Genomic DNA, 12,051 nt, shown 5'->3' on the forward strand with positions numbered 1-12,051 from the left:
AATGGCTGCTGTTTCTCTGGAGATGGTTCATATCTGACTGTCACCTGCCTAGCAGTAGAGTAAGTCATTAAGAAAGTCACAATAGAAAGCATGTGAACTAAAAGTTGGTGAAATGTACAGCAGTTAGATATTTGCCTATTAGGCAATGGGATTTTTCATATGAAAGAGTTAGAGAATGTTATTATAAAACCATACCAAAGCCACAAGTCAGGTCAGTTATGGAGTTACATGTTGCAGTGTACCTGTGATTACTGGATGAAGTAAGGGGGGCTTTCTGGCCAGTCCTGATGCAACTGGCTTCCCTTTGACTTGAACCCGCTCCATACCTCACGGAACCTTGGGAGGCCACTGGCTTAGCTTTGTCAATGTTGGCATCCATGGTGCGTGACTTAGGAGGATGCCAAACACTTGAGGTCACATACTGTGCCATGTGCTGAGAACCTGTAGGACTGGGTAACAAAGATCAGAAGGGTGTATGTGCGTGAGATATATTTTTTACCACATTACCAGTTACTTAAATGAATATCAGGTCTCTAGCAAAAAGAAGAGGTCCAGCCAAAAAAGTAGCCAGTGCCTATAGGTGAGAAGTGTCTCATTTGTTCCACTTAGTTTTCTGGGAGCCACATGGTTATGATATAATCTAATAAATGCGGTATCATCTCAGAACACTCATCTGATGTAGGACTTAATATTTCAAAGCACAGGGAAGGGCAGTAAGCAAAACAAGTGAGCAACTACCGAACCTCAGCATTAAAAAAAGCCACGTTAACTCTAGTTTGATGAAAAAAAGATGTAAATCAGAAAACTGAAGCCTATTTTGAAAGAGATTTAAATTAGCAAATCTCCACTGTCCCTATATTTTATCCACGAAGTTCTTTTGATACCACTGCAGGGTCACATGTTAAATTGGACAACATTTAATGTTTTATTAAAGACGCTGGCCAGGAGAACCAGGATAGGGATCTCTATAGGTTCATGACAGTCTTCTTTATCCTTCTGATAAAACTGGAGAGCGCATTATTGACATCACAGTCTCAAAATAAGACACCCAGCAGAAATGAGACTCTGGAGACAATGGAGGAGTAGACAAATTATCACACAATCACCCATAAGTGGTTCAGTAAATAGCATGAAACCAAAACCAGTCAGTATCTGAAATTGTTCAAGATAATCCAACAAAGAGAGATTTGTAGTTGTTTCAATGAAGCAAAAGTATAATCTCGTAGTCAGATCTATACAAGAAATAGTGTTAAATACTACAATTTAATCCCTGCTTCTGTTTCTTAATGTAGAGGTTGCTAATTATTTCATATATCCAATCCCTCCCATGTAGTTCATCTTAATGGTATGATCCAGTAAACTGTTGAACTTCTTTCCTTAGTTTTGGGAATACCAGTCTCTCTGATTTTAATTACTTGCACTTACTCTGATTTTAATTCTCTGAAACAGTTGTTCTGTTCACATACGAGTTATTTTAAAAGCAGATATAAAACTTTGTTGCATGTGAAGTAATCAAGACACCAGAGGAAGGCACTGTCTTAATTCTTGGCATAAACTTTTGTGAAGAGTTGCTACGCTCCGATAAATAATGGCAGTGCTTCATTCCAGAAGCAGCTGCATTTCAGTGGTTGGTCCTGAAATTATTTTATCAAGCAGGGATGGGCAGTCTGTCGTCCGTGGGCCACATCTGGCCCACTAGGGCTGGGGCTCACCCTCTGCAGTGGGAAGGAAGGAAGCGGCTCTGTGTGCTGCTGTTCCCCTCCCACCCTAAACTGGGGGAATGCCAGCATAGGGAAGCTAGACAGGGGTCGCAGGCATTTCCTCCACTGCTCCCATTGGCTGGGAGCAGCAGCCAACGAGAACAGCAGGGGATGGAGCCTGGAAGCACAGGGTGGCCCAGAGCTACTTCAGGAGATGTGCCAGGTAAGAGCCCCAGTCCCCTGCCCCCTGCTGCATCTTTCCTTCCTCAGAAACCACACCCTCCTACCCACAGTGCTTTCCTGCACCCTGCCTTCCACACGGACCCTGCACCCTGACCTCCACCCAGATCCTGAACTTTACCTCACACCCAGATACTTGACTCCCACCCCATCCTCCCTACGTGCACCCTACCTCCCACCCAGACCCTGTACTCCCACCCCTAGCCTGCTCCGTTAGCCCTCTCCCACACCTGAATGCCTCAGTTTGGTCCCACCCCACAGTTTAGGGAGTCCCACAAAATCTACTAGCCCAAGCCCTCAGAAAAGTTAATCTGGTGATAGGGGACATTTTGAGCCTCAACACCCCTTGTGGGGCTGGACTGCAATGGGAGCATACTAAGCTGCACCAGTGGGGTGAGTATATATTTTTTTCCAGTTGGGAGCCGTATCAGTGAAGGTTTGGGGATTTTGTCTTTGTTTTTGTGCCCCTGCAATATATGCGTACACACAGACGTATAGATAATGAATGTCATAAGTGTATTGTGAAAGAAAGCTCTATACAAATGCAAGAAATAACCACACATAAGGAGGCTTAGTATATTTTTAAACCTGTGATCAATACAACTCAAATCTGGATTTAGAATTTCTTTTAAAATGTCAAGAAGTTCCACTAAGATTTTAAAAATATGGAGTGAGTATCTCCGACCAGAACACTGGAATCTGATTATAAATTGAAATGATTCTTGAACTTCTGGACTGTTCATCTCTGCTCAACCTCTACTCAAGCTACAGGACAGAACTTCAAAACCAGTGATCAGATGCAAATCATTCTGTTTTCTAGAATTAAAGGACATTTAGCCTGTTTTGCACATCTCCCGTTTAATCTGTCACCTAGTCAGGAGTCTTTCAAAAATCTAAATTAAAATGAACATGTCTACCAAATGCTGTGGTTGGAAACACCACTACAGTTCATCTGTTCAATGAGCGCATACATCTTCCGTCTTTTTAGTTAAAATCTTTGTGTGGAAAGTCTGAGAGAAACAGAATATACAACAAACATTACCTGTTGTCAGCTGCTGCAGCAACATTTTCCTTGCCACTGTGAAAGGAGGGGATATAGTATGAATAAAGCAAGAGCAAGAACCAGTGATCGCGGGAGAAGCAAGCATAGCAGAAGAAAGAAAGGCAGGGTGATGACAGATGTTTGGTTATCAAAAGCATTTTCAAGTTCTAGATATTTATGACTATTTCAATTGTGAGAAATACCTTGGAGTCATTTTTTTCCTTTTTTAAGAATTAAACAGAAAATGTGCAGGAAAACTAGCTGTGTTATTTTTAATAAGCTTTCTCTTTGTTAATTGTAGACAACACTATTTCATTGTTAAAGTAAAATCAAGGCTCAGCCCCACAGTTACAAATTAACCACTCTATGTATGTACAATATATCACTTCATGTAGAGCTCCGGGTTCAAGAATGGCCCTGTGTAAGCAAATTGTGCTCTAGTATCCCAGAAGAACATACTTGTGCACCAACTCCAGTCTGTGAAGACAAACACAGTCAGAGTTGCTTTGTTCCTGTCCATGCCCTCTCCTGAAGCAACAACCAGTCCCTGAGAAGATGTGTTCTACTAGTATGTGCTCAGTGAGAAGCTGGTTTTTTTTGATGGCTAACAGAGACTCCTAGGAGATGCTGAAGAAGTCTGGGCTCACTTAAAAATGCATAAGAGGAAATTCTTCCTACTCAGAGAGGCCTTAAGGGAGAAAGCTGAGGATTGTGCCTCTGTCGTGTGGAGTCAAATGGGAGCTGAGAAACAGAATGAAGCTACATGCAACAGAGACCTTTATCAGATTCCCCTTCTCCCCTTCGTACCAAGCATTTACTCTCCTGCTTCCCTGAAAAGTACCCTTCATTTGGGGTGACAAAGGAGAAAGGGAAGGCATCTGGACACTCAATTCCAGCCCTGCTTTCCCTTCCAGGGCACTTGGAGGAGTCACCTGGAGGAGTGAGTTGTAAAATGCCTTTGAGAGTGGTCATTTTGAACTTGTAATACATGCACAACTCGCTCTGCCTTCAACTTAGGTCACACAAGAGCTGAAGGACAAGACAGTGAGGTCCCAGTCTAACATCTCTAAGAGCCAAATGAAGGATTCCCATTGAAGTCAATGGCAAGACTCTTGCAGATGGCACAACAGTAGACCTTGGACCTGCCATTAATTACATGTGTTTAGCTATAAGCTTCAGACTAGTTTCAGCACAGTGACTGGGACAATTCATGAGTACAGGTAAGTAAGCATAGGACTGTTTGAAGGACTTTTTTCAACCAACTAACATATTTTTTTGTATCTGAATTAAGAGAACACTTAAAAATAGGGTTACAGCCATTCCCATTCAGTACGCAGATTTCATTGAGGCCTAAGCATATGCTTAGATGCCATCTTGAATAGGAATGCTTGTTCTGACACCCATGAATAAAAAAAAGGTGTAATGTAAATTTTAAATCGGTTAATTTGTTGGGCCAACTCATCTTCCTACTTTGCTTATTGTATTTAGAACAGTTTTACTGAGTATTTCTGTGTACAGTAAGCAAAGTTGGAAAATAATCTGGATACATGCTCTTCGATAATACAATACTAATTAAGATGCTGTTTGTTTTCAAAAGCGCGAGGTTGGAAGGTAAATAAAATACCTCTTACAGCCACAATGACCCAGCTACAACTGCATTCCATAGGACAACAGAAACCCTTGATAGCTATGGCTGAATTTTCATTTTCTGAGGGGGAAGCATGATAGTGAAGGAGGCTTTCCTTCAAGGAGGGGCTGAGAGTCTGGGCACTGATTTTTGTTGATTCTGGATTTTTTTGTTTTACCTTTAGCAGGTGCAACTTAGTAGAACACCACTGAAGTCATATGAATCACTCTAATTTATAGCTGTGGGTCTGGCTCATCATTGTATTTGTGTTTCTCTCCTCCTTCTCACAATACTTCTAACGTAGCAGTCAAACCCCAAAGTGTACAAAAAGAAGTTTTCAAACCCAAAGTCAGAAATTAATCAGAACCAGTTTGTCTGCCTTTAGTAAGTACTCAGAATGGAATATACTGGCTTAAAATTGAATCCCCAAGAAACGCAATGATGGATCAGTTCACCCCTCCAGATGGATAAAGTAAAAACTAGCTCTTGTAGATGACCAAACTGTGAGTTCATTAGAACATAAAATATTAAGCCTATTAATTAGGCTGAAGAAAAGGTGTTGGGGGGGAAGATATGTTAGAGATTAGAGTCTGTGGAAATAAACTAAGTTTTAAAATATAATACCAAGAACCAAAGTCATGCAAGAATATTAAAACCCCCAAACTTGCAGCCTGAAAAATCTGGAGCATGTTTTATTTTCAGTACAGTAAAATGTATTAAGAAAAAATACGAAGTGCAGACCAAAATACAAGCAATTGTTATAAGGCTTCTAGCTGCATTAGGCCAGTGCCATTATGACTAACCTGATTCACCCGCTCCACCTACAACAGAAGTGGGTGAAATCCCAGATGAACTGAAGCTAATGGCATAATTCCCAATGACCTCACTGTGATCAGCACTTACGCCTGATTCTTTCATTGAGGCTATGTTTACACGGCAGGTGCTATTCCGGGATACAAAGGTATTCCAAAATAGCAATGCTGCAGCTTTTCGCAACGCCTGAAAACAAGTGCTGCTATTTCGGGCATGCTATTCTGGTTCCACTACCCTGGTCATACGACAGGAAATGGAACATTTGAAATAGCTCCTTATTCCAAACTTTGGTGCTGTGTGATGGCACCAAGGTCGGAATAAGGTATTTTGAAATAATTTACACGATTTGCATAGCGCAAATTGTGTAAAGTATTTTGAAAGAAACACGCAGTGTAAACATAGCCTGACTGTGCAACCATAGAGCACAGCGTAATGATGGTGGCTCAGGAGATCTAATGGTGAAAGGAGACAGAGGTATGGAAGAGTCCCACGGAACAAAGCAGGGAAAAGTAATGGATTCAGAGCAGAGAAAAAGACAAACTCAAAAGCATACAAACACATTTTCATTAACATTATTCTCCTCTGGGTGAGAATAACTCATATGACTGAATCAGCTGAACTGGAATTTGGAATAGGCAGAGGGATCTGAGGACCAAACCTTAACGCCTTCCACTATGGAAATGCTAAACTCTACTTCCTTCATAAAGCCACTGTACTTATTGTATTTAATGGATCAAATTCATCCCTAGCGCATGCTCAGTTAAATGAGTAGAATTAGATCATGGAAGAATTTGACCCCATGAGATTTAAACTATTTCTGTATTGTAACTTCGCAGGCTGATCATGCAAATAATTATCAAAGTGGAGACTACTTTTTGGGCTCACAGGGACAGATTCAAACCTGGGTGTTCTTCAGTCCCTGTTGTCCCCCTGCACAAGTGAGCCAGCTTTAGTGATTAGGGCCTTGTATAATATACCCTCTAACAAAATGGTGGAATTCCCACAGATTTCAGTAGGAGCTGTATATGTGCCTCAGAGAGCAGATATTTGTCTATTCTACTGTTAGTTACACACTGTAGTATATATTGAAATTAAGAGATGTTTGGTAAAACAGTGCATGAAATGATCATGAAGACAGACTGAGTGAACTGAATTAAGACTTTTAAAATCCACCCACTGAACTACCAAGTTTATGAATTTTAACAAATTGGGTAACAAAATGCAATACACGCTGGTATATACATTTACAAAACTCACCTGTTCCTTTCTGTTGAATGCCAAAGGGCTCTGAACTTTAGAGAACTTAAATAAAGCAGTTTAGAAAATCTGAACAGCATACACTACATTTTAGTGTTGGGTGCTACACTTGGAAACCCAAATGTAAAGGATTGCTGAACCAACCCCCACTTTAAGCACGGGAACTCAAAGCTATTGCATTTTCTCCTATCTCCGTAAACAAGAATACAAGACCTTTTCCAGAATTAAAAGTTATTCCTTACTGTTCCTCAGAACTCACTCAGATGCAGAGAGGATAGATTAGAAAATCAACTTTATTCCAAAGAAAACCTTGTTCACGAGAGCTATTCTGCAGTGCTCATTCTTGCTTTGCTATCTTTTTTTTGGGGGGGAGGGTAGGTTGGGGGATGGGAACATGGGGAAGGGGGAGTCCATAGCTATTTTTGACTTCCTGAGGTTTGAAATGTATGAGGAGGCTTGGTCTAAAATCACTCGGGGATCTGGAAAATTCATACACGATTTACGCCTTCTCATATGTGTGACCTCCCATCCCTGGCCTGTACCCAGACTGCAGCCACTGTGCTTTCTCTGACTAGTTACTTGTAGAGGGTGTTTTGGGAGAGGAGCATCTCTTTTCTTCTCCCACTATACCTCTCACTCAGCACGTTTGGCCATGCTCCCCACAACTGAAACCAGGTGGGGAGTGGGACAGAGCTGCTTTTCACACAGCTGGAACTGGCCATTCCAGGTCACTGTCTAGAGCAGCAGCTGCCTGAGAAAGAGCTTGGCTGGGGAGATGGCAGCAGTGATAGGCTGTCCCCCACTCAGGCCCAGCTGATGGGAAGAGATTTATGGAGGGGCCGGGCACCCTCAGTAGGAGACACCCTCCTCCCCTGCAGCAGTTGCCGCTGTCTATGCCCCTGAGTTAAATCCTAGTATAGACAGCACTATGTTGATGGAAGGTCTTCATAGCTACTGCCTCTCCAAGAAGGAGATTACCTTCCTTGACAGGAGAACCCCTCCCACTGGTGTGGGTAGTACTGGGCACAATCAGGGACAACATATTGGACTAGGTTGGACCTGTGTTCTGATCTAATGTGATTGATCCTATGTCACCATGTGGTTGTTTCATGACCCCATGAGCACAACAATCACAAAACAGTGAGAAGGTGTATCCCTATCTTTCTTGAAGTTGTGTTATTATAACAGTAACTATTCATTAACTTGACAATGAAGACATCAAAAAATGCAAAGACAAAAATCGCTAACAGGAGAGGACAAAAGACTCAAAGTTATAGTGATTAACAGGCTGGTTTAATTTATGACTTTGGGGTTTGGGGGAGGGGAAGGAGGAAAGCCAGTGTCTCTTTCTCAGCCACTACAATTGAGAAAGGGGAGTAAATCTACTTACTCCAATTGCTGTTTATTCTGGCAATAAGTCTGCTTGCAAGTCTACCTTAGTGTAATATTGCTCTCTTATAATGCATCCTGGTTAGCGCTGACTGAGCCAATACAGAAGAGGAAAAAAATTAATATACATTAAGGTGAGAAATATAGCAGTCAGTTCTGTACTTGTTCAACAGTCAGCAACGAAAGAAAAGTAACTACCTGTCACGTGTTTTCAATGGCATTCATTCCTAATGCTGTAGTGTTAGGACACAGCTATGCAGCAACTCTAGAACTGCAAAAATTGTGACTGCATTATAAATAATTCCTTTCCATGATTTATATACATATTCTACATGCAGTATATATTTCCTAGCTTACTTCTGAAAGCATTTGCTAACAAGCAGGTTTTGAGCACTAATTGAGTATATTTTATTAAGTAACTTCAATAAGATGTTATGCTTGCAAAATTACAAGTAAAAGGAATTTAAAATATGCCAAGAATGCATTTCAGAGAAGCAAAGATATTCACTCCAGATGGCTCTCCTCTTTATCTACCCATCTGATGTACTGCCAGCCTTGGGTGAGCTGCAGAGATCTGCTACCATGGACCCAGTTCCAGGATCCGGGTCTTAGTTTTAGATTTGAGACAGATGCAGATTAAAGAAGAGCCAAGGTTCAAGTCCAGAGACTGCATAACTGGACCCAATTTCTCACTCACTAACATGACTCCACTGATTCCTGATTTCCACCAGTGTAAAAAAGGAAAAGAATCTGTTCCAATAATTGGTAGTGATGGATGGTAATACTTTAGAACTTTTTTTTTTGATGGGCATGAGTAAAGCCCTTTATACTTCTCAGATCACTATTGCCCTAGGTTTAATGTTGTGCCTCACATAATTTTCAGTTTCCCCAATTACTGAGCGAACAATTGAATGGTACGGATTAGAACAATACTTTCATAAACACTGATCACATTTATTATAGAGATTGTCTTGTGAACTCTCTTACTTTTCCTCTCATGCATTTGGGATTGCATCATATTCCTGTAGCAACTACAGCAACTACTTACATGGGAAAATATTAGGACAACATTTAGCACATTTTTAGCTGCCTTTAATGAAATCTACTAGCCGGGAGTAAAGAAGAGGAGTCAGTACCAGATGATCAGCCAGCTCCCCATGCAGTTCAAGCCAATGCTTGTCAACCACAGAGGACAGTTTGAACACATCTAGATTAGACATGCCTGCTGGGACACTTACATGCAAGAACTAATTTTTCCCTTGCTATACTGGGGACAACACAAGGATTCAGAAAATCCACAGAGAAATGCAGCATTGTTACTGTGAGATCTTGGTTAGCTACCAACATCAATGGAAGAACACACTCATGCTTCCACACACGAAAAGCTTGCACTTGAGAAACAAATGAAAACAAAGCTAAAATTACATCCTATGCAAGGGAGGGTCAGTGGTAAAAGGGAGAGTGCAGGTGACAAAGACAGGTGAAGAACAGTCTCTTCTTTTCCACTGCAGTTCACGCAACAGACAGTAATGGTGGACCTAAAGCTGAAACAAGATTTGTTGGCTTACATGAGCTCCCCTCAACTGACCAGTTTGAGAAAAGGTTCATTTCTGTTAATGTTTTAAGGATTCCTCATTTTAAATGAATATTAATTGGACAGATTAGAGATAATCGCCACTACTGCCCTGGATCACATAATTTTTCCACGAGGGGTGGCACAGAAACAAGTGGCCCTAACTTTATTGCTCCCACGAAACTACAGGACTAACAGTTTGGGGTGCCACTTTGCCACCAGCTTTTGTCAAGTGTCTTTCTCTAACACCAAGCAGGTTTTCACATGAACCAGAAACAATTGAGGTTATTTCACTAAGGTCAGTCACTGAAACTCTCATACTTGCGTCAGAGGATGAGAGAGGGTGACGTGAGATAAAACTTATGAAGTCCACCGAAGGTTTTCAGTAGTCTACATAGAACTATCATTGATGAGAAGATCTGACAATTGGGCAGGATCAGAAGGTACTAACAACAGAAGACTTTAGCAAATGTGATCAAGGTGCTTGTTCTGATTTGGGTGTGTCAGAAAGCTTTTACCAGATTAAACAGGCCACAGATTCTTAGGGTATATTTATTTTCAAGTATAGGGCTGGAGATTGTGATAGAACATTGAGGAGGTGAGGTCTTGAGTTCCTGACCAAAAAGGGCAACAAACAGTCAATATATTCATAGAGTTAGTACTGGTTGTTAACACACCACATTCTAACTTGTTACATTTACAAGCAAAACTGTATTCAAGACACCCAGGTAGTTCCAGAAGCAATAGTGACAAGTCTCAGTCAATGAGATTGGCAGAAGAAACTATCAAGGAAGTTCCAAAATCAAATCCATCTCCTGTAAGAACCTAAGTTTGAGTATGCTGTGTCCCACATCTACTGCTTGTGAAGGAAACATTCAAACACAGTTCTAATATGGAAGTATTTGAATTGCCAGTGCTAAAATGGTCTCTGCATACCCATCCCTTCTGTGTGAACAAATAAAATTCCACCTTGTCTCAAACACAATGCCTGAGAAACCATGGTTTAGAGAAAGTAAAGTCTTCACTGATTCGCTACAGAGCAAAAGTTTAAAATCCTACCCACACAGGCAGGGCACGAGAAGGGACAAGTAAGGGAAGTAGACGCAGAGCATCTCCTCCCCGGCCATCCAGTCATGCAGCAAACATGAGAAGTCAGGTTCTTAAACCTGCTCTCCCACAAGCATGAACTTGCCATGTACCAGCATGCGCTGCATGCAGTCAGTATTCCTGCTGCAAGTCTAGCCACCAGAAGAGGGTAAGTGAGAGTGAGAGCATTTGAGTAGAGGACAAGAAAAGGATATTTAGGAAACAGGTTAGTTGGATCAAACAGGCTTAGACCACAGCAGAAAATGAGCATTTCTCTGTGTCATAACCAGACAAGCAGATTTACCTGGAAGGCCTTTGGGTTTTGATTTCCTAGTGGCATCACCTTGGTTGCATCTTCCTTAAATATTTACAAATATTGGGCTTCGGGGGACAAGATTACTGGGATGGCATTATTGTCCTCATGCTGTATTTTGTCTTCTTATTTGGCCTGGGGGCTTTTTTACAAAACAATCTCTGGAACTAGCCTGCTGCAATGCCACCAACACTCCTCCACTGACCATAACTATCATATTTCACAAGGTATCCTAATACAGACAGGTACACCTGCCAACAACAAATGTCACTCACAACAGTTAGACCTTGTCACAGGGCCCTGAAAAATGAACTCTAATGTTTTATGTTCCCACGCGCTCTCTGCTTAATTCTGGCTTGCTAGCTTAAGACAAAATACAACACTTTTGAATATGGTACTGTGGTTGAGAAAGATCAGAGGGCAGCTCTGGCAAAGCAATAGCAAGGTGCTATGAATTAAGAAAATCTGTTCGAGTTAGTGCCGGAGCGCATCCAGGCCATAGCTGGCCTTAATCACAAGCAAGGATAGAGGCTTTGTCATGTCCCCTGCAAATTCACATAAGTTCTCTGTCCGTTACTTTCGCTAGCAGTGGGACTGAATATGAAGAGAATTCCTGTCTCAACTTCTCCACTTCATAGCAGCAACCTAATTCTCAACTGCAAGAAAAATCCAGAATATCTGCTACTAACATAAAACTGCTTTAGCTTGACTTCTCTGGCTTTTGACGCTTTGTGATGCAATTTAAACATCAATTGAAGTGCAGATGCTTTGTTTCCTTTTAAAATGAATTGGAAAAAGAAAAAATAGACATAATTTATTTGATTACTACATAATTTCCTGAATAGGACCATCATTTGATTTTGTTAAAATGGAACTGAACAAAACTTCAGAAAAAGTGCTATATGTAACAATTTTGCATTAGCAATAGGGGATGGATTATCTTCAGTAATAGGTCTTTATCATCTCTAATTTCCAGGATTGCATTTCAACCTTTGAAGAGTTACAATTTTC

General features: G+C 41.2%; 1 protein-coding gene across 11 annotated transcripts in view; it reads right to left on the reverse strand.

Annotated features, from left to right (window-relative positions):
* Positions 1-12,051, reverse strand: part of LDB3 (LIM domain binding 3) — a 189,991-nt gene that overhangs the window by 58,790 nt on the left and 119,150 nt on the right. For 6 of the 11 annotated variants that reach the window (XM_075000116.1, XM_075000122.1, XM_075000118.1 and 3 more), the window contains 2 exons: positions 2,983-3,018; positions 243-449 (listed from right to left, as the gene is read on the reverse strand). The exons of 2 other annotated variants lie outside the window; for them this stretch is intronic. In XM_075000116.1, coding sequence (XP_074856217.1) covers positions 243-449; positions 2,983-3,018 — 243 coding nt within the window. The remainder of the gene's footprint in view (positions 1-242; positions 450-2,982; positions 3,019-12,051) is intronic. 3 more of the 11 variants (XM_075000125.1, XM_075000123.1, XM_075000120.1) reach the window with 1 other exon arrangement.

The sequence above is a fragment of the Carettochelys insculpta genome, chromosome 7 (genome assembly GCF_033958435.1).
Source record: "Carettochelys insculpta isolate YL-2023 chromosome 7, ASM3395843v1, whole genome shotgun sequence".
NCBI lineage: Eukaryota > Metazoa > Chordata > Testudines > Carettochelyidae > Carettochelys > Carettochelys insculpta.